This window comes from Pholis gunnellus (genome assembly GCF_910591455.1).
Source record: "Pholis gunnellus genome assembly, chromosome: 17".
NCBI lineage: Eukaryota > Metazoa > Chordata > Actinopteri > Perciformes > Pholidae > Pholis > Pholis gunnellus.
In genome coordinates this window covers 557,976-585,318 of record NC_136544.1, presented here as the reverse complement: position 1 = coordinate 585,318, position 27,343 = coordinate 557,976, and the positions used below count along the sequence as shown (strand labels likewise).

The following is a 27,343-nucleotide window of genomic DNA, read 5'->3' as shown; positions in this document are numbered from 1 at the left end:
TGTATCTTTTATTGTTTTTCTTTTGAATTTCACAAATCTAACAAAACGGCTACTAAATACGACAAACTACTAAACACTTAGCTCAGTACATGACAGTAACTGTGCCAAACACACAGGAAGAGGATCAGTTCAAAATGCAGCGTGGAGCCATTTTGAGCAAATAATCTGAAATACAGAACTCAGAGTAAAGGTCTTAAGATAACTCCCGTAGTGTTTCAGATTGCTGCATTCAAATGGCGATACCTCGTCTTAGAACTGACCTCTTCTCATCCGGGTTTTGTATGTACAGTAGAGACAGTAGATACAATACAACAACAAAAAAGAGAGTGAGACTCACACCGTGCTATCTACGCTCCTACGGCTCACACCAATATTAAGCCTGCGTCCTGACCGGGAATGTTAGACCGAGGAAATCTGCATCATTTCTGGGCCCAAATGTCAACCCTCTGTCCTTTTATTTTTATGCAAGTTGAGTGATATATTGATAAGTTGTATCAGCTGGAACAGAGTTTGGCAGTGTGAGGTGCCACAAACTGGGGGAAAGTAAAGAGTTGCCCCACAATAAAATTCAAGCATCAAACTTCAATTATTTTGTTGTGTATTCCAAGACTGTTAAAAGGACCATATCAGGTCATCTTTTCTCCCATTTACTATAAATTGCTACGTAATATTACTGTCGACCATTTAAATAAATATACATTTTTACCCAAACACACCATATTCAGGATTTGTGAATCCAATAATTTGACTATAATAAGAAGACGAGCTTTGATAGGACATGTTGGAACAACACATTTCTTGCCGGATTAACCCGTTAGGGGGCCCTGGGAATGAATTTGCCGTAAGGGCCCCCACCGGGCACCCACTCTCCGTTAAAAACCTGCTGTAGCTTTAGTGTACATTACGTAACATGTTATCACATTGGAAGTTGCTTGATATGACAAACTTGTTAGCAAACTGTTGCCTTTATACACATCGATAAGATACAGAGCGACATTAGTATTCATTTGGAGTCGTGTTTTGGAGTTTTTCTAAACTATTTGGCTAATAGCAGCTAAATGCCCCGCCAAGTTCCCCAGCAGGCGGTGTACAACTGACGTTGTCTTTTGAAGTTAAAGATCGGAAGCTTGGAAACGCTTCTTGTTTGTGGCAGCAGTACACCGCTTTGCTTTGTAGACCTTCCAGCATGTAGCTCAACCCTGAAGGACGATAGAGGCCAGACAGACAGACACTAAGCTGGTGATCAAGCAGTACAAACTTCTTTGTCGTGTCCCTCAGTAGAGACGGGCGCCGAGTCTCCACAAACAAAAACGGAGACCCGGCGGAGGGACACGCCGCCGAGACAAAACAAACAAACCTCTTGACACATAACTAGGAACGCTACCTCAAAACATGAGCAAACTCAGCTAGAAGATTGTTTCTTTTTATTTTATTTTAATTTCTTTTTAAATCGCAAACAGACATGCAGACAGAAAGCACGGACAGTCTATGTTAGTTTTTTTTTTTTCTTCACTCTTTGACTATAATTTATTTTTTGGGTCTTTTGAAATTGTCCTCCAGCTTAGAGGTGGGACTGTAAAAAATACATGACTAAATAAGACAAAAAAAGACAAAAAAAACACCCAATAAGGACACATATTGGGACGGGGTGGTGTGGGCAGCCGGGACGAAGTTGTTGTTTTGTTCTTCACGCGTGGAGAACGTTCAGTAACCTGATTGGTCCGTGTTTGACCAAATCATAACGAACGGCTTCTGTTTTACAACGTGACTGTTGAAATCTGATTCAGTCACCTCACTTTGAATCACAGCTTCTACAACAACGTTTTTTTCTTTTGTTTCTTTTTGACCGTATTCGGGCCGCTGACATTACCCACAATCCTCCTTCAGCTCCGCCCTGCTGCTCCACTCCCCCCCTCCCTGTGATTTCACCTCCTGAATCAAGGGGCACGACACCTGTAACCATGTAATTGTTTTGTTGATCTACCTCTTGGAAAAAAAATAGGTAAATGGTAATTTCTTTTTCTTTTTTTTTTATGACACAAAAATGATAAAACAAAAAAAAGTTGCTCGAAAGAAATATAGGTAAATGAATAACTGGGTAGCGGCATCTCCATATACTGTAGTGGATAGTCTATTAAAGGAAAAAAAAACTTTTACTTCTTCCAAAGATGATTTTCTTTCTCCATTCTTAGTTGTTTATCAAAGGATTATGAAGTAATAATCTGAAAGGGGAAGACAAAAACCTTTCTCTTCTTTAAAAAAAACCCAACATAAATGAGATTATTTATTTTTCCAATTTGCATTTTCTTTTGTTCATTTCGTTAAACTTACACTTTTTAACTTCAAAATATTGACTTATCATTTTTTTTCTCTCTTTTTTTATGACAGCAGATTGTATCTCTTGTGTTTGGGTGCATTTAGTTTTTCCTTTCTCTCTGTGAAAACGCCTACATGAGTTAGAGCGCCCTGTGAGGACCTTCTCCACTGATCGATGATCTATTTTCTCTTCTAATGAGTCGTTTGAAAAAGCAAAAGGACCTGTTGTTTTAGCTGACCGGGTAGCTGCAGGTGGAGGGAGGGAGGCCGCGTACCATTTCTGTCCTCCTGCTGCTCTGAGCTCCGACCCACATGTACTTGGATACGTGCGGTCGCAATGAGATGCAGCGTGAGGCGGAGCGAGTCTTCCTCCTTCTGCCAGATGGCGACTCTGGTCTTTACAGTATATGGACTTTCACCCTCTGCCTGCCTGATTCCTTTAGTCCTCATCAACACTTGTTTTAAACTCCTTGTAAACAAAACAGAGCATAGATATGAATGTGTTATTAAAAGATGAGAAAACGGATCCTTTCGCCTCCTTGTGGTCTTTGTGTGTGTGTGTGTGCGCCTTTGTATAGATTTCACAATAAATGAATAAATATATAAAGATAAAGTGCTTTTAACAGATAAAGACAAGTAAAACAAGATGGATATAGATATAGATGGATTTACCTATGGATTGATCTAGATAGTGTGGTAGGAAAATGTATGTGTGTATTGAATGTAACCATGTATTCACACCAATGATCTGATATGTTTTTACTGTACGACTGGTTTATCCAATCACCTATTCTAAGTATATGCACACTTATGAATCATTGTATCCTTTAAATCACAGGTATAGAAAAGTTGGCTCTTTGTAGAGACATCAGCTTGATTGTGAGCATAGAGCTAGAGAAACAGGATGCCTGGTGAGGTGATGAGGAAAAGCAGTGGCGGGCCGTGCATTTTATACCTGGGCCTTCATGCTGTCCTGCAGCTGAAACACCACCTAATAACCTCATGATGGCGCCAAAATTGTGGGAAATATAATGTTTTCGGTGGACTGCGCTCACGTAGGAGACAACGGGATGTGACCTCTCAACCCGGAACACAAAAACCAACAAAAAACAGCTGAGGCCCCGCACTTCTGAGAGGCTAGGCAAAACTAGCTTAACAAACAACTCTGCGCATGACGGTATGCTTCGTAATTAACGGACAATGCATATAGTCCAAATCTATATAATTAACACAATCACAACAACAAACTCACAAGAACCAGTCACATATATTCATATGACAACAAAGCAACAAATCAATCCAGCAGACCTGCAGCGGAACACGCATTCTGCTACACACTCGAGGGCCATTCAGATATTAGATGTAAAAGAACAAACGCAGTTGACTTACTAAATGCTGTTCACTTAAAGACAAACTCCATCCTCCTTTCTTTGTTGACAAAGAGTTTAATCCCACGGTTAAATCCCAACTGACAAATCTGTTTCTCCTCCTTCAGCCATTGAGTGTTAAAAAAACAAAGCTAGGTAAAAAATAAAAATCGAAACCAAGCAAAATGTAAAAAAATAATTTCTTCCATATCTTTCAATTTGAACTCTTACTACTCCTACTAAGCCTCTGATGGCTACTTTAAGTTTTGTTTCACAATAGTCACGTGCTCGCCCACTGACCAATCACAGCACACGCTGCACCTCACTGCAGAGCTGCACCTGGAAACTGAGCTGCGAGTTAATGCTGACGTAGTTGTAGGCCAGCTAGCTGGCTCGGGCACGTCAAAGAATACACCCAACGTGTCAAACTAAAGATCTGATTGGTTGAACACTATGACAATCAACAATATCGTCCCCATTCACTTAAACTGCAAAGGGATTCACTTGTGAGTCTGCAGGCCTGGGGCCTCTCTTCTTACCTAGAGACACAGAGGTGAAATCTGATTGGATAAAAGCTCTACTTAAAACAAGCTGCACTGGAAGCAGAGCAACTGAGGAGCACAGTAGCTGTGCAATGAGAAAATAAGATAATGGGAAAAATATTTTTATAAATTATAATACAAGTAGTGTATTTAAGAAAAATTATTAAATTATAAAATAGCTCTAACTTTGTGATTCTGTTTAGGCCAGCAGAGAAGGCCTTGCTGGCCCTGACGGCCCACCACTGAGGAAAAGAGAGCTGTCAGAGGACAGCTGGAGTCTCATGACGTTATTAGAGAGGATGAGGAAATATAGCACAAAGGAAGGTTTGATGGATGGCCAAAAATTGATTATTTAGAAGACGGGAACCCGAGGTTTGTAGCCTGCTCTCATGTACAACTCATCCCAAAATATTACAAAAGAATGTCAGTAATGTGATTTTCTCGCAATCCGGGTGCTGTCCCAGTCGTTTGGCTGTGATCGTGGCATAAGGCTGGTCAGCAGAGGGTGCACAGTGGCCTGGGTGATAGCAGCGGTAGGACACTCAAGGGAATACGTAGAGGGCCAGGAGCAGATGTGTGTGAGTGTAGGATTGATAACGGGTGTCATCCGAGAGGCCTCTTCCTCTTCCTCCTCCTCTTCCTCCACGTTCACCACCAAGTCCTGCTCTTCTCAAAGCTCAATGACGTCCATCATCAATCACTGCAGTAATCAGATCATTTGAGTCTACAAGAATTACCCTAAAACGGATTCCTTAATATGTCAGATTTGTGGGATTTGACACTTTTCTCATTTTAATTATTTGTAGTGCAGTTTGCCAGCAGCTATTTGTTTTCATTAGTTTAAATGAGGAGTGCTAACAGGGATCAAGTAGCTGATGGACATGTTTAAACTCTAATATAATAATGTGCAGAGATAAAATTAAAGAAGCATCAATTTGAAAAGAAACAAAACAAAACCAATCTACAGATGCTGTGTGATATAAACATGCTATTATCTCCATTTCCACCTATGACTGCTGCATTTTGTGTTCATGAAGTCATAAAAAGAGTTTAGTCCCTTTCAGCGTGCTACGGCCACCTCCATCGACTCATGACAGCTGTTTCTGTTGCGACACCCAAACACAACTTCCTTCTCTCAAACCTTTTGCTGATGAAGCTCGATGTGATTTTGTGGTGTTGAGGAAGTGTAATGCTATGATCTAATCCAGCAAGAGAAACTAATGGCTGAACGCTTTACAAAAGAGGAAAAGTAAAAAGAATGAATGTTAAATGAGCTTTTACTGCATAATGAATCGTTTTACAATTGAACACATGCTGCTGACGTATTTCTACTTTTATTTTCAAATCCAGGACCTTTCCTGGTAATTGAGAACTTTTGCTTTCGGGAATATAATAAAACGTCTGTTTATGGTGTTAGATTGGAATATTTCATTTTGCCCCTGCATGTCTTTGTGGCCAGTTTTGCTGACATAGAGGAAATGAAACTGGCAGCACTTTTTGACACTTTGTTTATTTGTCGGTGGGGAAGTTCCTGTCAGACACCGAGATGAGAAGAAACTCAGGCTGACAACGTAAGTCTCATGTGATTTGATGCTTTCCTCTTATATTAACTCTGTTTTAACTTCTTATTTCATTTAACTTTCTGGTTTTGCCAATGTTGAATTTGATCCATTTAACCCCTGTCATATGTCATGTTTGTAGTAAAGTGTACTTTATTTATTTGATGTATCTAACACTTTGTTGCTGTAACTGTTGGTAACACTTTAATTTACGCTCCATATCTATAATGTATTACAAACATACTTATAACAACATAAATATTGTGCTTATAGCACTGTGTAGTTATAGTTATAAGAACTCACGTATATGACTTATAAGGTCAAGTATCATAATACTGCATAATTGCTTGTCTCTAACTTACTTTGCAAGGATGTGTTATAATTCTCTAGTTGTTATACATTATAATCATTTCATAATCATTATAATGTGGTTGTGGTTACTCTTGGGTGCTTTGGGTGAAGAAATGAGGTATAGACGGACATGATGCATTACAAGCTGCTTAAGTCACTGTAAGTGGTCGTTGTTTCATATCAATAAATCTATACGAGAACGACACACAAAACATTGTAAAATCAATGATGCTGTATGTAGAAAAACAATTATGACCTAGCAGACCTCTGAACATATAATGTGTGTGTGTGCTACAAAGAAATGTACATGACAGATAAAGTTTGCCTTATTTATCCATATACACTAACATACCAGTATAGTTATATATGTGCACACTCTTCTAAGGAGGGATTTACAAAATGTCATATCCTGTACGCTGCAACTCGCAATGCAGACTGTGTTTTGCATTTCACTCACAGGAAATCCCCTCACTGCACTGAGTCAGGCCAGTGTGTTGCTGTGAAAAGGGAACAGCCAATATGAATCTGCCTGAGGAGACAGAGGAGCATGTCCCGCCTTCTAAAGTCTCTCTCTCTGTGGAAAATATCAGCCACACCAAAGCTAAGAGGTAAGATGAGGCTGTTATGCATTTCAAGAGCTGAGATGTGAAAGAATTTAAACCTCACCATGAATCAGAATAAAAAGAAAATCTGTGTTTTCAACTGAAGGCCAGTTCAGAAGGAGAGACCAGACTCCCCTGAGCCCAGCGGTGTGTCGATGAAGAGCGACCGCTCCATTACTGAACCCTTAGCCTTCAGAGATGGAACTCACTCTACAGAGCAGAGGTGACAATGTCTTAAATTTGAAAACCACTTGGTGAACCGAATGAGAACAACGCAACAATGGTGACGCTTTCTGTATTTCTATTAGAGTCCAGCGGGAGAGACCAGATGTGTCTTTAGAAAGGCATCATACTCATTCCAGTGATTAAGAGAGTAGTGACCTCATCAAAGGAAATTAATAGGGTTTTTGAATTTTTTTTAGAAGGATCTTTACACATCCGTCCGTACACCTAGCACCGAAGAAGTGGAGCCATGTTTCTAGTGATCAGAAAGGAGATCTTGATGCTCTGAAAACAGAAGAAGAGATTCGACAACGTCTGACACTGACGCATGTTTAGCGCGGAGTATGCGACTGACCTAGTATGAAGGGCGAGTGAGTCCACACAGCACAGGCGAAAACCGGCAAAGTCACCAGGTCTGGATGACTTCCTCAATGAATATTATAAGAAATATATTGATATCCTGGCTCCCATTTTACATGGTCTGCATTTGGAGTGATTCGAAACAAGCTCTCTTATTGATACATTTAATGATGCTTTCATTTCTCTTATCCCTAAAAAGGACCGAGATACTGCAGACCCATCTCGTTTCAGACTCATTGGTCTTCTTGGGGTAGAGATAAGATCTTTACAAAGACACAGGCGTCACATTTAGAGAAAGTACTACCAGACATCATAAATGGTGATCAAGTAGGTTTAATTATAGTTTAAACAGGTCTTCACTTGATAACATGCTCTGGCTTATACATCTTACATGTATGCATCGCTCTAGTCCGATAGCGGTGGAGGCCTTCTTGCTTGATATTAAGAAGACTTTCGACCAGGTGGAAGACTGGACATCTACTTATGTCATCTATTTCAAAATGTAGGTTTGTGTCTGTTTTTGTAATTAGGTGAGAGTACACAATTACAATCAGGATATTAGAATTAGCAGAGTGGTTCTAACAAATGGGCTGATACTGTTTTCTTCTTTGTGGGGGGACGAGCCAGGGTCGAGCTCTCTCTCTCTATTGCTGTTCACGATAGTTGTAGAACCACCAGCCTGAGCAATCAGAGCAGATAGAAGAATACAAAATTGAATTAATTCAAAGCATGAGCTGAGAGAGCGTAGCATATTACTCGCAAAATGACTTAAAAACTGTCGGGGTCATTCATATGGCAATTTGTGTACTGCTGTAATTGGTAAATGTTAATTTTGGATTATTTAGTTTTAAATAAATAAAAAACTTTAAAAGCTAAAAACAAAACAGAAAAGTGAGCGCTCTATGAAGCCACCTCTTGCCTTCAAACACAGGCACCGCTCTACCGTACAAAGGAAAGACTTTACATTAGAGGAGTTTGTTGTCACACACAGTTGACTTCATTTGGCAGCTAAGTTTACTCTTACGAAACCTCAAATTAAAATATCATTTTAACTTGACTAGAACTGCATACAGTGTTATTAGGTAAATGATAGGAGTGTGTGTGTGATCTGTGGATCATTTACAATTTATGTTTTCTCCACAGAGTCCACCAGGAGAGGTCCGAGGTTACCATCAGTCACTCTGACAGTGAACACAATGAGGCAGATCTGGCCTCCATATTCATGGTGTGTACATTGTCTAACTAATAGACAAATAATCATTTTATTTTCAATTCATTACAGACTGACATTAAGTCTTATTTCACACTGGCTTAACCACTTCTCTGCTCTGAAGATGCTGACTCATGGCCAATGAGTCAGGTCTTTACAAATTAAGCACACATGGCAAAAAAATCATCAAATGGCAAACTACTCCAATATTAATCCAATATGACAACATAATATTGACAAATCACAGTTGAATCCCAAATCACCCTTAAACCATTGTGTAGACTGCAAAAGGCCCGAAGAAAAATGGCTACCCAAAATATTTGGGGCCCAAATGCAAGTACCGTTGTGGTTCAATAATGATGATAATGGAATTCATTCAAAATCAAAGGATATTTGGGGTTGAAATGGTTACAGTATTCTACCCTGGCATTTAACATTGAGGGGACATTGACTAAATGTAAGTTTTAATCATTTATTTCTTCTTGTTTTGGGGCCAAAACTATTTCAAATGTCAATGCTATTTTTGGTGTCTGAATTATTGTCTTTTTGTCTCTGGTAAAATAGTATTTTGAAGGAAAGAAGAAAAACACCAATAAAACAGGTGACCGCGCACTTTTGAGCAGCAGAGTATAATGAATGTATAGGAAGGTATCTTTTTTTATCCCCTTTCCAAAATCAAAGCTTATGACTCAGAGCTCCACAGCAAGCTATACATTATACATGTGATACATACGTCAGAAATATTATGGCGTTTTAAAGTTAGTATGGCTGATGTGTCATCAAACTCATGTATACACATCCAGCTGACTCAGAGCGACCTCAGCATTAATTCCGAGTGCATTCTTTCTGATGCCCATCAGGGTTCAACTCCCCTAGAATTCTACTACTTCCTACTACCTCAGTAAGCATCGTAAACATGAGTTTATTATCTCAGTCGCTAGTTTCAAGTCTTCTTCCGCACAGCATGATCATTGAGTAAATGATGGTCCCATTTAGAATGCATAGACCAGCAAGGTATGCTTCAGGGCGAGGCTAACTTGTGATTGACATGTTGCTACTACGGTGTTGCCTGGTCTGGGAGTTGTCTGTGTTCTGGTTTTACAACTTTAATCCTTACAAAGTGTGTGTTCAGTTTGTGAAAGTTAATTGTAACCTTTTTGGTCACCGAAAAAAGGCCTTGTTTAGCTTTTGGTGGTACTTAGCTCCACCCTCTCCTGTGGTGACGACCAAAAGCTAAGATGGCGATGGCCAAACTCCAGGCTTCAAAACAGCAGTCCACAAACCAATGAGTGACATCTCTGTCACTACGTCCACTTCTTATATACTGTCAATGGTCCCTTCTTGCTCTGCAAACACCTGGGTTTTTAATTTGCTATATGTTCCATATATTCACCAGTTAAAAGCCAATGGGATATAGTGAGGCGGTGGCTATGACCATAGGCTTTTAACCCAGCCTTTGAAAACTGCCTCAGAATAAGCACCTTGCTACATTGCGTGTTTGAACCTTGATATGTCCCATTAATTCCACATGAAAGATAATAATTTACATATTATTTCAGCTTCTGGAGGAGAACATCATCACTTTTGTAAAGACTGAGCTGAAGAAGTTCCAGGGAGTTCTTAGTCCAGATTACCCAGAATACTTAGAGAGGCAGAAGAAGGACGAGGAGGTGGTGGATGATGAAGAGGAAGAACAGAGGAAAAGCAGCAGAGGGGCACTTTTGAAGATCGCACTGCACTTCTTGAGGAGAATGAAGCAGGAGGAGCTGGCTGACTCTCTACACAGCAGTACGTTTTTCTACAGAAAGAATGGGATAATGGTTGAAAATGTTGGCGATCCTACAAATTTGGTCATGGTCTTTTTTAAATATTTAAATCATAAGTAATGAGCACAATCTCAATGGATAATTTGGTACAAGGAAAATGTTTGAGCACAATGGTTTGCATTAAGAGTAAAGAAAACATCTCCTCTTGCTTATGCAGCCACTACAGGTGAGCTGAATCCCAGAGTCAATGCATGCTGTTTTTGTCTCTAAATAACTGTATTGCTCTTTTTTGTAGGAACTCTAGCTGCAGAGCTCCAAAATAAACTCAAAATAAACCTGAAACAGAAGTTCCAGTGTATGTTTGAGGGAATTGCTAAAGCAGGAAACCCCACACTCCTGAATGACATTTACACAGAGCTCTACGTCACAGAGGGAGGAAGTGGAGAGGTCAATGAGGAACATGAGATCTGGCAGATTGAAACAGCATCCAGGAAACCATCAAGGCCGGAAACTCTGATTGCATGTGAAGACATCTTCCAACCATTACCTGGCAGGGATCATCAACCAATCAGAACAGTGCTGACAAAGGGAGTGGCTGGCATTGGGAAAACAGTTCTAACACATAAGTTCACTCTGGACTGGGCTGAAGGTAAAGCCAACCACAACATTCAGTTCACGTTCCCATTCACTTTCAGAGAGCTGAATGTGCTGAAAGAGAAACAGTACAGCCTGGTGGAGCTTGTTCATTGCTTCTTTACTGAAATCAAAGAAGCTGGGCTCTGCAGGTTTGAAGAGTTCCATGTTGTGTTCATCTTTGACGGTCTGGATGAGTGTCGACTTCCTCTCGACTTCCGCAACAACGAGATCCTGACTGATGTTACAGAGTCCACCTCAGTGGACGTGCTACTGACAAACCTTATCCAGGGGAAGCTGCTTCCCTCTGCTCGCCTCTGGTTAACCACACGACCTGCAGCAGCCAATCAGATTCCTCCTGAGTGTGTAGGCATGGTGACAGAGGTGAGAGGGTTCAATGACCCACAGAAGGAGGAGTACTTCAGGAAGAGATTCAGAGATGAGGAGCAGGCCAGCAGAATCATCTCCCACATCAAAACGTCACAAAGCCTCCACATCATGTGTCACATCCCAGTCTTCTGCTGGATCACTGCTTCAGTTCTAGAACATGTGTTGAGAGCAGATGAGAATAGGGAGTTACCCAAGACCCTGACTGAGATGTACATCCACTTCCTGGTGGTTCAGTCCAAAGTAGGGCACGTCAAGTATTGTGGAGGAGCTGAGACAGATCCACTCTGGAATTCCAAGACCAGCAAGATCATCATGTCTCTGGGAAAACTGGCCTTTGAGCAGCTGCAGAAAGGCAACTTGATCTTCTATGTGTCAGATTTAACAGAGTGTGGCATCGATATCAGAGCAGCCTCAGTGTACTCAGGGGTGTTCACACAGATCTTCAAAGAAGAGAGAGGGTTGTACCAGGACAAGGTGTTCTGTTTTGTCCATTTGAGTATTCAGGAGTTTCTGGCTGCTCTTTATGTCTTTGTGACATTCATCAAAGCTGGTGTCAACCTGCTGTCAGAACCACAATCAAGTTCCTGCTGGCCCCAGCTGTCATGGGAGAAATCAAAGGTAAATCTGCTGTACAAAAGTGCTGTGGACAAGATCGTGCAGAGTCGAAATGGACATCTGGACTTGTTTCTTCGCTTCGTACTGGGGTTTTCACTGCAGACCAATCAGACCCTTTTGCAAGAACTGCTGACACCATCAGGAGGCAGCTTCCAGAACTATCAGGAAACGGTCAAATACATCAAGAGGATGATCAGGAGGAATCCGTCTCCAGAGAGGTGCATCAACCTGTTCCACTGTCTGAATGAGCTCAATGATCATTCTCTAGTGGAGGAGATCTAACATTACTTGAGTTCAGGAAGCCTCTCCACAGACAAACTTTCTCCTGCTCAGTGGTCAGCTCTGGTCTTCATCTTACTGTCATCAGAAAAAGACATGAATGTGTTTGATTTGAGGAAATACTCTGCTTCAGAGGAAGGTCTCCTGAGGCTGCTGCCAGTGGTTAAATCTTCGAGAATATCCTGGTAGGTACACTGACAAATGGGCAGACATACTACATTGAATGCAATCTTTTTTCTTGTGATAAAAGTTTTTTTTTCTGTCCCTACTGCCCTTAGCCTGAGAGACTGTGAGCTGTCAGAAAGAAGCTGTGAAGCTCTGGCCTGTGTTCTTGTATCCAAGTCTTCCAATCTCAGAGAACTGGACCTGAGTAACAATGACCTGCAGGATTCAGGAGTAAAGCTGCTGTTTGCTACAGTCAGTAGTCTTGAATGAATTCAATACATGATTAGTAAATCAGATTTTTTTTTAGGCATTCACTGTTTTGTCACAGATGTGTTTGACTCAGCTCAGTATCACTATGAATTAAAATCATACTGGACAATTCTGCCAGGGTTCAGATTTCTATATTCCGTCCCAGATTTGAATTATTTTCAACCCGTGGTCATGATCTTTCCCTAACCCAGTATTTTATTTGCCTAACCTTCACCATACCATAAACTTAGTTTATTTACTATAACAATAATCTTTCTCGAAATATAACCACACCGTGGTTTCCATGCGTAGATATTATAGAAAAAAATAGATCATAAAATGTAGTCATTTAACATAATCTAGGGTTTTGCAGAATGGTTCAATGATAACATTCTTGTTGGTTGATGCTGGTTGGTTGGTTTGTCTTCATAAAAAAAAAACATTTTTAGAGAGAATCTTTTTTCTTTTTGCTCAAGTTGATTAATCGAAGTTTGTTTGTTTGTTTCTGCCAGAGACTTTAAAGAGACAATGTATACTTCCTGTGTCTGATTTGTATTTTTCTCGTCAGGTTGAGTGGCTGTAACTTGTCAGAGAAAAACTCTGAGGCTCTGGCCTCAATCGGCTCCCAGCCCTCCAGTCTGAGAGAGCTGGACCTGAGTAACAATGACCTGCAGGATTCAGGGGTGAAGCTGCTTTCTGCTGGACTGGCGAATCCACACTGTAGACTGGAAATTCTACGGTCAGCATCATAACCCAATTCAATACATGATCAATAAAGTAGATATTTGGGTCAACTGTATAGGTATCCACAGTTTTGCCAGTTCACAGTTGTTTGGTATCATAAGGAATTCAATTCATTTTGGACAATTGCGCAGGTCGCAGTTTACATTCTGTACAAACGTTCAGTGCCAATACAGAATGTATTGTGACATGTAGTGATTGGTAAAGCAGTGGAGTGGAGGTTTGGGTGGTGGGCATGTAATGACATCTGACTTTGGACGGCATTTGTATTTATGGACTGCATTTATGTAGCGCTTTTATTCAAAGCACTTTGTAATTTGTCCAATTAACACACTCACCGATGGCGTTAAGATTCCATGCAAGGCACTGGCCTTAATATTAGGGGCACAAGTAATACCGTGTAATTACCAAAGGAATAGCCAGATAATAGCTTGGTATTTACCATGGGTATGTCTGTGTAATATTAAACATATTTATGTAACAAGGTAGTAAGGGGCCAAACACTAAGGGTAATATACACAATAAGCAGTATAGCTTGCTGTTTGAAGTCCACACTGTAGACTGGAAACTCTACGGTCAGCAGTCATGAACCAATTCTTTAAATCAATAAAGCAACTCTTTTGGTATAGCCAACCGCAGTTTTGCCTTTTCACAGATTTGGATAGGAATTACACGAGAGGGTGGAGCTAAGTACAACCAAATGCTGATTAAGACATTTTTAGGCAACCAAAATTAACTTTCATGAACTGAAAACACACTCAATACAAGTCTGTTTTAGAAAACAAAAGGTAATTGATACATTGAGATGTGACCTCTACAGGTCTGGTCTGGGCTCTCTTCACACTTCACACTCACAGAGGTTTGTTAATTAATGTAAAATAGTTTCTGTCTGCACAGAGGTTACTGTTACACAGAACTTGCAGGAATACACAGGCAATATAAAGAAAATACAGTTAATGCAATTTAAAGATATACAATTTTCTTCTACAGTACCTTTTTTAAGGAGCTGCACGTCAGCTATAGCGGAAGCTATGCTGGCCTCATCTGTAGACTGCGTAGTTACAATGTAATCCAGCTCTAAATCTAGTTTACCTTTGATTGTTTTCTCGTGTTCAGTGAACATTGCAGCCTCAAGGGACTGCTATTATGGTTTGAGACTGTTGGTCTTGGTGCAGTATGAATTTCCTTGACTGACCTTGCCTGAAACATCAGACAGTATGTATAAAATCCATATGACATATTCATTGGATATCTAAAAATGCTAATTTGATCAGTAAGTCAGTTGTTTGTATTGGAGAAAATGTGTCCACTGACAGTATGACACTATATTATCCCAAATAATTGAAGATATAGGCAAACTGTTTCAAAATCTGTTATGTAACTTAATGTGTTCATGTCTGTTACTCATATATGTATAGGTTGTCAGGCTGTCAGGTCACAGGGGAAGGCTGTGCTTCTCTGGCCTCAGCTCTGAGCTTCAACCCCTCCCATCTAAGAGAGCTGGACCTGAGCTACAACCATCCAGGAGACTTGGGGGTCGAGCTGCTCTCTTCTTTACTGGATGATCCACATTGTAGACTGGACACTCTCAGGTAAGTTACGTCAGTGTACGGTTTCAGCTTCATTACAAATGTCTGTCTGTGTTTTTTCCCATCATTTTGTTGTTTCACTTCTGCTTCAGTGTGGACCATGGTGGACGACATCGCTTGAAACCGTTCATGTGTAAGTAAACATTCCTGACGCATTCCTGAAGTCATCAGCAACTAATATAGATGTACAACAGCTGCCAAGAGTTCTATAAAGACCATGCTTACTACCCATTATACAAATGCTATACCAAAGTTGGTGACGTTGGACATTTATTAAAGAAGTGATGAAAAATAAAACCTCAAAAAGATAAAAAAATGGATACAGTCAAGATTAAGGTAAAAATGGATTGCCTCCATGTCTCACAGTTTCACACACTATACTATGACTTTTTTCGACACACTATACTATGACTTTTTTCGACACACTATACTGTGACTTTTTTTTTTTACATACTATATGACTTTTCTTTGGATAAGGATCAAAAACTAAACATTTCTTAACTTTCCATCAGATTTAAGTGAAATCAGATTTTTCTAGATATCTTGCTAAGACGTTGACATCGTCAACTAATTGAAACGATTCATGAATGAAGCAGAACATGTCGAGCTAAAATCTGTCTGAGTTGTGTCTTATCGTCCCCATCAGACGTCTGTGAACTCACGCTGGACCCAAACACAGCGAACAATAAGCTCTCTTTGTCTGACGACAACAAAAAGGTGACAGAGGTGAAAGAGGAGCAGCCATACCCCGATCACCCGGAGCGATTTCACCACTGGAAGCAGGTTCTGTGTCGAGATGGTTTGACTGGGTGCTGCTACTGGGAGGTGGAGTGGAGAGGATGGGTCAACATTGGAGTGGCGTACAAAGGAATCAAAAGGACTGGAGTGTGTGAAGAGGGTTGTGTTGGCGAGAACAACAAGTCCTGGGGCCTCTTCTGTTCTGCTAATGGTTACTCTGCCTGTCACGATAAGAGGACGACAGACATACGAGATACCAGCGCCTCTTTCAGCGCTGGCAGAGTAGCAGTGTATCTGGACTGGCCTGCTGGCATTCTGTCCTTCTACAGAGTCTCTGCCGACACACTGATCCACCTCCACACCTTCCACTGCACATTCACTGAACCTCTCTATCCCGTGTTCAGGTTTAAGTTAAGGTCTGCATCTGGTTCTTCCGTGTCTCTGTGTAAGATTGAAGGGGAGCAATCAGCTCCAGTGTAGAGAAAGACCCACTCTGCTTCCGAAACTGAATGCTAAATATCAAGAGGTCAAGGTTATTTAGATGCATTGATGTAGTAGTTACGGATGTTCAAAATCAAATATTTTTTGCTGATCCTGAGAGATTAGAGTTAAATATCCTTAAATTGGTTTGACTGTGGTTCAAGTCAGGGCCAGAGTTTTGCTTTCAAAGGTGGGGGAGGGACACAGTTATTAGTTTAGGCACAAATCCTCTTTTAAATGCTAAGTTGTCACGGGAGGACATTTCACACAGACACTTACTGTTACTTAAGGTCATTTATGACGGTATGGTGGCACAGTTCTGTCAATCCTATTGATCAAGATATTTTTAGGTGGTGCAGTAAAGCAAAATGTGAGGAGTAAAATGCTTTTTTCATACTAATATGAAACAAAGAATGCAAAAATAAATTTCTTATTGCTTGTTTACGTTTGGAGGAACATCAAAAATATAATTTGAACTAGGAATGGTGTTTTCTTGATTTCACGTCTATGTCATGTTCCTCTGTTCCAGTGCAGAATTCCAGTTTGCAGCTGTCGCTGGCTAAACAAAACTATATACAATACTATATCCTCTGAAAAACAATTTGCATTAGTTCTTACTCCTGGACTGAGAGAGTATGTTTCCTACCTGTAGACAAACAAGTGACAAATTATGCTTTGTCACTAATGAGAGACAAAACTCACTACAGCGGTCGGAATTGGTCCAAAATGAATCCAAGAGTGAACTGAATCAAACGGAGCTCGGTTCCTACGATCCTCTGCGCTGTTTTAACTACCCGGGCCACGTCTCCCCGGTTCTCTGCAGTGCAGCTGGTGTACCACACGGTGGCGCAGTGGCAGAGAAGTGTCTCTATGCTCCTGTAGAAGTTGACTAGGAGCTGAGAGGGGAGTTTGGCTTTTTTGAGTTTCCTCAAGAAGAAGAGCCTCTGTTGGGCTTTCTTCACCAGGTGGGAGGTGTTAAGGGCCCATGTCAGATCCTCTGTGATGTGGATTCCCAGGAATTTGATTTCACTTACACTCTCCACCTCCTCACTGTTTATGTGGAGAGGGGGAGGTGTGGTCTTCCTGGTTCTCCTGAAATCCACGATGATCTCCTTGGTTTTTGTAGTGTTAAGGACCAGGTTATTGTCAGTATACCACTCAACCAGGTGCTGTACCTCCTCTCTGTAATGCGCCTCCTCGTTGTTTGATATCAGTCCTAGTGGTGTCATCAGCGAACTTCACTATAGTGTTAGAGGAGTGGACGTTTAGCATTTGAAAGCAAAAATGTCTGATCTTTTGTACTGAGAGTTTTATGTTCATGTGTTGAAAATGTCCTCAGAGTGTTAAACCTGATTTTTTTTTATCACATCAACTGAATAGTTTTCTTTCATTTCATGTTGTAACATTCCTGTCGTGATCCAGCGTTGATTTAATAAGTTATTCAAATCAATAGGATGTTTTTGTGGCTTCTTTTGTATTATTTGGTACGAATGATTTCAACATACTTTACTTTAACGTTTTTTAAAATATTATACTATGGTGTTTTAGGACTTTTATTTATATACTATACTATGACTTTTTTCTGACATATTACTTTGACGTTTTAGGACTTTTTTCGACACACTATCCCTTGACTTGTGATTATACGATGACTTTCTTAGGTTTTTCTGATATACTATCCATTGACTTTTTAATGACATTTTAATGACATTTTCAAATTACTATACTTTGATTTTTTCAATATACTATACAATGAAACTTTTCAATTTAATTCAATTTATTTTGTATAGCCCAAAATCACAAATCCAAAATTTGCCTCAGAGGGCTTTACAATCTGTACACATGTCCCGGGACCCTCACATCACTGCTTTGTCTTTTTCAAAATAGTATACCATTACGTCTTTAATACTTTTGCCGAAATGCTTTACTATGATTGTTTTCTGACTTTTTTTTACAAACTGTAATATTACTTTTAAACATTTTTTTTTAAATAAAAAAAAATATTCTGTGACTTTTCATGATTATTTATGGCTTTTATGACATAATATACTACCTTATACTACTACCGTTTCTTGAAATGCAGATACATTTGGATTTATCGACCTAGGTTTTTAGATGCCTGTCTTGGAGATTTACGCAATGCAATGAAGGTTGATGGAATTTTGTTTGCTCACAACATTAAAAACGTTTTAATAAAATAGAAGGCAGCATGGTATTCAAAAAAATGGTGTTGCTTTTATAGTGGATAATTCACACAGAATACTGTTAACAGTTTTCAGAAGGACGACTTCTTACTGAAGCAATATATCAAATTAAAACTGTTAACAGCGTGTTTTGTACCAATCCATAGAAACAAGGACACAGATGCTGCTGTTTTTCTGTGTGTGTTGAGCTTCACAAACTAATTCCTCCATTGCCCTCCATATTCCTTTCATTGGGAATACATAAAACTATCCGCATGGCTAGATACCACTGGAGATAAGTACATCATTATCTTTAGATCATCTTTTCCTCTGCTGGCATCTCCCCCTCTTTCACACCACTGTATACCACTGTAAAATATCAGTTTTTGAAAATCAACACTTTATTTTATTTCAACAGTTTATACAAATTGTAAATAATTGTAAAATACATATTCTCTTCAATTTGTAATGGTAAACTTAACTCATTATAGACAGTCTTGTAGTGGAAGTGTGTATTTGTGTGTGCATAACATTTTTTTTTTTAAATTAAGTTTGTCATGTGTGCATTAGTCTCTCTGTTCCTCCTCAGTCCATTTCCTCCTTGGAAATGGGAAATTCCAGCGATGTCCTAAACCGAACGGGCACCTCCTGCTCCTCACTGATTGGCCGCTTGGCCACGGGGGCATGGATACGCAGCTGCCCATCATCCATCAGGGAACAGGAGAGACGCGTCACATCCAGGTGAGGGGGAAGGTCGATCTTCTGGACAAATCCCATCTGAGACGAGGCCGAGGAGCAGAAGGAGGCGCTGGAGGAAGAAGAGGCGCAGGACTCGCTCTCTTCTGCTCCGGCCTGCTTCATGGCCACCACCGCCAGGCTACGCCCCTCCAGTTTGACAGTGATGTCATTGGGGGCGTAACCGCGAGCGTCTAGGGTCACCAGGAGGTCATTGTTGTTTGCTGTGGCCAGCTGGGCTTCCTTGTGCAGCTCCGTGCTGGGAGTCTCCCTCTCTTTAGCATCACTCAACCTGTAAAATAAGCAGAATCTAGATCAGAATCAGCTCCGTGACTCCACTAGTGTCTGAGGGCGTTTTCAAACCTACGTTGTTTAGCCCGGTTGAATCGGACTGGTTCGATGGTTTCCTTTCCGGGCCAAAACAACCACATCAAGACCTTCTAGAGTAAGTCCTCTTGGACCGGTCATTAATTCATTCTAGAGCGATTCGTTTGTGGTGGGAATGTGATCCGACCTCGATCTGTCCCGACTACAAGGCAAACTGTGCAAGTTTGAGCCAAACGGCTCCTGTTGCCAGGTGTGCTTTGCATACTGTGACTGCAGAAGCCTGAAATCAACAGCTGCTGGAAGCTGGCCGAAGAGTGAATCTGGGCTTTTTGTGACTAATTCACTTGAAGAAACAAACCATGGGGAAAACGCATCATCTTCCCCAACTCATCCACTGATTCCGACTTGAACCAACCAAAGGTTTGAAAACGCCCTTTAACAAAGCCAATCAGGTGGAACCACTACTGAGTAACACATTCATTGTACATACCTCATCAAAGTGGAGGAAATAAGGGGAAACTGGCTAAATTTGAGCTGGTGGGGCCTATCGTGAATTCCCCTCAGAAGGCTGTCGGCCACTTTGGTTCTCTGGTTGAAGAAGTCTTGCTGCAGCGATGAGAGGGCCTTGTGACGCAGCGGCCACAGCAGCCGCTCCTGGCTGAAGAAAGGGTCCTCGCTGAACAAGCCGGTCAAGGCTGCATGCTGGGACATCATATCAGCGATAGTTATAGACAGAAGCTCGATTTGCAACCTGCAAAGTGTCCGTTATCTTGTCAGATTCCCTCGCTTAGAATTGATGTCTTTAGTCTCCGGTGAAGTGAGAGAACTGAGAGCTTCCAGAGTTTCTTCTCCTTGTTAGTCTTCTATCGGGTAGTTTGGAACATTGCACAGGACTCTCCTCCTTTATAAACCCCAGCTGTCCCGCTCCGTCCCTCCAACCGTGCTATTTACACCCCATGAGCTCATTGCTGTTTGTTAGTGTGTGCCAGCGAGGTCAGGAATGCCCTGCAACTCATCAAAAGGCTAAAGACAGCTCATGGTCATATCCTGTTTGTGTTATGTTCACACTGCATCGGAGTTTCGCTTCCTATTCCCTGCCGATACAGATTAGCTCATTACCCAGTTTTCATGTAGCAGTATCAGAATATGTGTGTTAATAGTCGTTGGCACTTTATTCAACAAATGTCTTTTCATTTAACACAAACTTTGCTGTTGAAAGTAAACACCACTTCAAGTGAGAAGAAAAAACTGGGCATAAGGAAAAGAAAAATGTATGTCAGTCCCCTGAGGCAGTTCACTGTATGGACATGAACTACTCATTGGATTGAGCTTTAAATATAATCTGCCTAGTAACGACTGGTTAATAAAGTTAGGACAATCGTTGTTTTTGTGTCATTAAACATTTCTTATACAGTGAATTAGTTTTAACGTTATATTAATAAGTTAATATTCAAGTTGTTAAAGTAATTTATTCATATAAATACATAAATAAAGGAAGACTGACTAGCAAACCAGCTGCTTCATATTCTATGTACAGGCAGGAGTGTGGTAACCTCTTCTCATCTAACTTTAGGAAAGAGAATGAATAAGCGTTTCTCACAAAACTTGAATTTGTCAAAGCTGCCAGGACGTCACCCACAGCTAGAATTAGATAACTGACAATTCACTTCATTCCTACTGGAAAACTGACATATTGTAACTTAAATGTGTTGAAATGAAATGGTTATCAGTGGTGAGTGTGGTATCAGAACAGATGGGTAATCTTTTGCTATCGTTGTGGCTCACATGTCTATGTGCCAAATTGTAAACATCCATTTTTTTCCTTCCAACAGATAAACTGACAACCAAGAATCCGACTTTAGCAGCTGTTCAGAACTTAGCATGTCGACCAGCAATGTGAACAAAGCCTGTTTTGTCTCAGGTTACGAGGCTTCTTCACTGCCTCTTCCACGGATGAGCTCAGAGTGCTATTATTTCCCAAAGTATGTCTGCATGTGTGTGAAGCAAGTGTGCTAACGTTACAAGGAACGAGTGTCATAGCTATTCGTGGCTGTCTCGGCGTAAGCTCTGTAAAACTGCCTTCACGTCATTGGCTCAATTAGTGAACTGGCTCGCATGTGATTGGCATATAACAGCTGCATCATTGTGGTATTTTGTCGCTTCTCACAAATTACATCTATTATTTTGATATTGTGATATGTGGTGAACAGTGATAGTTTTAATCTCCAAGCATTAAAAAAGGGTGTTAACGTGTGTTCCGTCCAGTGTGGTCATTTTTAGAGTTTGAGCTGTTCATGCTGATTTGGATACACACAATTGGATTGAAGTTGGATGGATGAAGACATAATCAGACTGAAAAAAAGAAAGATAGTAACCTTTAAGTCATCAGGAGGACCACAGCAGAAATAAACAAGTGTGTCAATGAACCAAGGGATGCCAGGGACCTAAATAGAAAGGGAGATTCAAGATGGCTGTCGATTCCTCAGCTCTAAATTACTGGACTATTTTTATACCACCCAGCCTAGTCTGGTCGATATTTATGGTTGTATGAGATCATCCATCTTAAGACCCCCCCCCCCACACACACACACACACACACACACACACGCAGACATGGTTATGGGTTAAGGGTTATGTGCAAAAAGATAAGCAAGAATATTTACAAGAATCATTAAGAAATTTATTTGAATAAAATACAACAATTTAAGAGTAAAGATATATTCAACATGAAAAACTCATTTTTAAAATGTGCTTTTAAAACATTTATAAACTATGTATTTATATAAGTGTGGTCGATACCACTGAGAGGAATAGTTCAACATTTTAGGAAATACACGTATTCATTTTCTTGCTGAGAGTAATCTGAGAGGATCGATACCACCATGTCTGGTTAATATGTAGCTGTGCATGAAGACTAAACGGGGGGAGGACAGCTAGCCTGAATCTGTCTAAAAGTAACAAAATTCACCAACATATACCTAAAGCACACTAATGAACTATTACTATCTCGTTTGGCTAGCTGTTTCCCCCCTTTCCAGACTTGGTGCTAAACTATCCGACAGCTGGTCGTAGCTTCATATTTAGCATACAGAAATGAGTGGGTACCTTTTTTTCATCTAACTCTCAGCAAGAAAGTGCATGTATGCTTTTAACTTGATAATTCAAGAAGCTAAATGTAGGTGTAGATTAGCCAGTAAGTTAGGTTAATTTAAAGAGAATGTTGTAGAGGTTTGAGTGCCACAATGACCCTGGGAGCTGTGTTGTTGGGGCAATAGCTCCTTGTAGGGTCTCCCAAGTCAAAGTGGTCCCGGGACAAGGGCCAGACCAAGAGTGATTCACTGACCCTTTACCAATTGGCCAGAAAACTGTTACAGCACCTTGCCCGGAAGAGGGATAACACACACATGGTGCTCAACCAGGCACAGCCTTTAAATCTACATGGAGCCGCCACCCTGTGGGTCCACCGGGATATGCCTTGGGGTTGGGTGCATTGTGAGCCGGTCGGCAGGAACCTGGGTGTGGTTATCACACTGCTCAGCAATGCAAATTCTGTCTTGGCCGTGGACCAGTTCTTTACCCTGGCAGGTCTGTTGGAGGGGTCCTGAGAGTTTCCCATCCAGTCTACATGTGTTCTGTTGACTTGGAGAAAGCTTATGACTATGTCCCCCTTGGAGTTCTGTGGGGTGAACTGCAGGAATATGGGGTACTGGGGTTGTTGGTACATCCCATCCAGTCCTTGTTTAAACAAAGGAAAAACTTGCATCCAGAGGGTGTTGGCCTCCACTAGGGTTGTCCCTTGTCACCAATTGTTTATGATTTTCAAGGTTGACATCTCTAGGGGGAGGAGAGTGTACACTTTGGGCACTTCAGAATTGTGTCCCTGCTCTTTGCAGATGATGTGGTTCAATTGGCTCTATCAGACTGTGACCTCCAACACGAACTGTGGCTGTTTTTACGGTGAAGCGAGAGTCAGTACCTTAAGTCTCAGACCATGGTTCTTGTAATGGTAAAAAATATATATCAGTATCATGAAATGGTTTAGAAACATTTTACGGCTTAGAAGAACAGAGGTAGAGACATTTAGCGCTGTCCAAACATGGGTTAAGTTTATGTAAACATGGTTTACAACCAGATCACCTACGGAGTGGAACTGTTTTACTTTAGAGGGTCGTAAAGACAGACACAGGAAGGTTAAAAAGGGGTCACACTGGGGATGTTTAGGGTCACGTAAATGTATCTGGCAATGAGAACAAGGGAAAATGGAAGACGAGATAAGCCAGAGACATCCTTGACTGATCTAAAGGCGGAGACTGTTTCTGCTGTAGTATATAGTATGTGAAGGTTTGAACTGATGTTGAAGAATGCTTCCAGCAGACTCTGTGTGAAGAGCTGTGTTGGGGATTCTCCCTCTTGCAAGAGAATAAATGGAACAGGACAACTTTGAATGATTTGGAGACTTGGATTATTTTGATTTGCGAATAACACTCTCTTTTCCCGATTAACATAGAAATATTCTACGACATTCTCTACCAGGAAATGGTGGATTACTGAGCTGTGCTGGAGGGCAAAGCTCTAAATGTACCAGTCCCTCTACCTTCCGATCCTCACCTATGGTCATGAGCTTTGGGTCATGACGGAAACAATGAGATCGCAGATAAAAGCGTCCGAAATGATCTTCCTTCATAAGGTGGTTGGGCTCAGTCTTACAGATAGGATGAGGAGCTCAGTTATCCAGAGGGAGCTTGGAGTAGAGCTGCTGATCCTTCTCGTCGAAAGGGGCCAGCTGAGCTGGTTTGGGCATTAGATCAGGAGGCCTCCTGGACTTTAAAGGTTTTCAGGGCACGTCCAACGTATTAAGAGGAAAGGCAGAGAACACACTGGAGAGACTATGTATCTTGTCTAGCCTGAGGATGCTTCTGGATCCCCCAGGAAGAGCTGGAAAACGTTGCAGGAGGGACTGGAATTAATCTTAAATGTTATTACAAATGTAATGTATATATATATGTAATTTCCCCCAAGATGCTACAGGGCCACAAGACTAGCTAAAAATGATATTTGTTTTATTGGTCAAAATTCCTTTGTTCAAATAGGCCAACCCTACAAAAATTTGGTTACAAACTATAAAAATAGATCAAGCTACAATTTCTCAAAGATTTTGATAAATATCCTCATGTTCTCCATAAATGTCCACAGTTAGTTCATCCAATGGCTGGGTGACATTTTCATAGTCGCCTTCATCATCACTGGTTTCTTCTTCTTTGTCAGAATCAGGATCTTGATCTTCGTTCCTGTCTGGCTCCTCATAATCATCACTCTCCTCTTCTTCCACTCTCCCAGCGTCCTCTTTGAGTTTCTTCTTGGTGTCCGCTGGAATAATGTTCTCGTAGACATCATCCTCGTCCTCATACTTGTTATTTTCATAATTGTTGCTGACTCTGACAGCCACTGCAACACAAGCACAAACACAAGCATCAGGACAAAATGTCTCATGAATTTTAGAGGGAATTCTTTACAAGCATTCAAACACAAACAATGGATCAATGGATGCTGATGACTGCATTTTGGGTGCAAATTCAGGAGGCTCATCTCTCTACACAGCATGGAGACCCATTGACACAGGCACAGGAGCAAGATGTCTGTGAATATTACATGACTATGACATATTTAATAAGAAGAATATTATATTATATAGACATCATATCTGGTGGATGATGTAAAATAAAGGCTTTGCTTATCCAGTGCCAATGCGATGCATAAAACAGAGATGACATTTCATGCTGTCCCCTGATAATACTAGTCCCATGTGAATAAGGCTTTATTCGTTTCATGTAATGTGCTGTGTGTCCTGGTGAGCACAGACATTGAGTTTGGACGAGGGTAACAGGCTGCTCGGCTCGTCTCTTTCTCTTGCAGACCAGACAGACCGCCACCAAGACCAGCAGGAGCAGCAGCGGAACCACGACAGCTACTGAGGAAACCAGCGGCAACAAAGACACTAGGAGAGAAACACTTTTGACAGTTAATGGTATTAATAAATCGTCTCTATCCACACACTAACTGCTATTGTTAAGAGAAGACACGTTTGAGCTTCCTGTGTTAGTTATTCGGTGGGGAGGTACCTGGTCAAGTCCAGGCTTTAAGGAAAAACATGAAAACTTAATTGCTCACTTTACCCAAATTTACAGCGCATACAAATGTGGAATTGAGCAGAATAACAGCAAGTTGAGATGTTTTGTACTCAGTGGGATTTTCACATGGGACAGTGTGGGAAATGTGAGACAGAGCATTGTGTGAAAGTGTAGAATTGGGTTGTAACTTCCTACTTCTACTACTAACAGAAGTTGCTGACCAGAAAACCACGGTTCATATGTGCAACATAGCTGAATAGCTGGTGCTGAACTACAAACTAAACGCTAAAAAAAGATCTTCATAAAAGAAACACTGCTAGATCTATCTCTGTGTGTGTGTGTGTGTGTGTGTGTGTGTGTGTGTGTGTGTGTGTGTGTCTCTGAACTTGAAGAGAGTTTATTTTTTTATGGTAAAGTCATAATAAAATGTATGCTGTAGCTTTGTGTATGTTAAATGTATTATAGCCTCAAATTGAGTTTAGATGTCTTTCAAACTGATATTATTATTCGGGAGTGTGAAAGAACAATATAGCGGATGGGCCAATGAGAATTTTTTGTAAAATTATATAACACAACATTAATCACCTTGGTCTCAGGACATTTGAGAATTTAAAAAATCCACTTGTTGATGCTCTCAAATGAGGTCTAACGGCCGAAATATACAAACCGTATGTCTAGCATAATCTAATATTGGCCAACAGATATCAGCCTGGTTGATTTATCATATATGGCTTTATAATATGGATTGATATCCAATTTAAAACAATATGAAGCAGAGAAAAGCACTTAGTTTGTATATAATAAAGTGGAGCTCAATGACTTAAATGTATATATTTGTTAAAATATTTTTGTTGTTTTAAGTACATTATTACTAATTGTGATGGTGGTGATGATTGCAATAATAACATTACAGCTCCTCATATTATCATTATTATATGGTCTTCTCTCTGCATGTCCCTTCTCAGCCCACATTTCCTTGTTCTCCTACTTGTGTTGTGTCTCCTCCCACTTTCCTTATCTGTCGCCGTCACACCAGCTCTTCTTGAAAGGACAAGGAACATCACTAAATAAATGAACCTAAAGTTGCATCGTCACTCCATGCCTGCTGCAAATATACCAGATCTTCCAACGATCTTTCGCATCCATGGGCCCATAGAGCAAGCGCACTAGCTATTTTTTAAACCCCGCCTCCAAGCTATCGGTCCAGTCTCGTTCTCAGGCTCATTCACATAAACGGAGGAAGGAAAATAACTCTGGATTCAGCTGAAAGAGCATTTTGGAACTTCTTTGACCTCCTGATTTAAATAGGCGCTATTCGTGTGTTCCTAATGGGGAGTTCCATCTATCCATTATTTTTAACTGCTTATCCTGCTTATCAATTAACCTAAGCTGCAGGTCTTTAGACTGTAAGAGGAAGCCGGAGAACCCGGAGAGGACCTGAAAACTCCACATAGAAGGGCCATCCAGCCCGGGAATCGAACCCTGGCTGTGAGGCAAGAGTGCTAGCCATTACACCACCATGCAGGCCTAATGGGGAGTTGATTCACTTTTTTTTTTTTGTAAACATATCCACCGAGTTACAGACGTGTCTTTCCCAATTTAAGTCTACGGGTAAAAGTCTTTTTGATCGCCATGGCATCCCGTGACAGACTCGGAAATTGTATGAATTGGCCACTATGAAAAATGGATTTCTTCAAAGCCCAGCGCTCTTCCTGGGGGCTTGGATAAAAACAGTAATGGACACGCCACTCTGTCTGTTTTTGCACCAATTTTCTTTTGGGGGGATGAATAGAGGG

General features: G+C 40.8%; 2 protein-coding genes across 2 annotated transcripts; one reads left to right on the top strand and one right to left on the bottom strand.

The window, feature by feature from the left end:
- Positions 1 to 5,751: 5,751 nt before the first annotated feature.
- On the top strand, positions 5,752 to 17,304 carry LOC306708827 (protein NLRC3-like). Its single transcript, XM_079176770.1, is given in 12 exon segments — positions 5,752 to 5,796; positions 6,595 to 6,743; positions 6,844 to 6,960; positions 8,463 to 8,544; positions 10,089 to 10,317; positions 10,591 to 12,212; positions 12,216 to 12,397; positions 12,491 to 12,633; positions 13,152 to 13,365; positions 14,786 to 14,959; positions 15,049 to 15,089; positions 15,603 to 17,304. Coding segments are annotated over 11 exon segments (3,465 nt in total). The 5' UTR covers positions 5,752 to 5,796; positions 6,595 to 6,654; the 3' UTR covers positions 16,175 to 17,304.
- A 1,180-nt stretch (positions 17,305 to 18,484) lies between these two features.
- hspb9 (heat shock protein, alpha-crystallin-related, 9) lies at positions 18,485 to 20,316 on the bottom strand. Its single transcript, XM_079178017.1, has 2 exons — positions 19,910 to 20,316; positions 18,485 to 19,384 (listed from the first exon to the last, which is right to left on the bottom strand). The coding sequence occupies exons 1-2, from the start codon at positions 20,131 to 20,133 to the stop codon at positions 18,943 to 18,945; spliced, it is 666 nt and encodes a 221-aa protein (XP_079034143.1). The 5' UTR covers positions 20,134 to 20,316; the 3' UTR covers positions 18,485 to 18,942.
- Between the last annotated feature and the right edge of the window lie 7,027 nt (positions 20,317 to 27,343).

Coding starts and splice junctions, on each gene's coding strand:
- hspb9 (XM_079178017.1), bottom strand. CDS start 20,133: ATGATGTCCCAGCATGCAGCCTTGACCGGCTTGTTCAGCGAGGACCCT. Junction 19,385..19,909: donor ATTTCCTCCACTTTGATGAG/GTATGTACAATG, acceptor CTTATTTTACAG/GTTGAGTGATGCTAAAGAGA.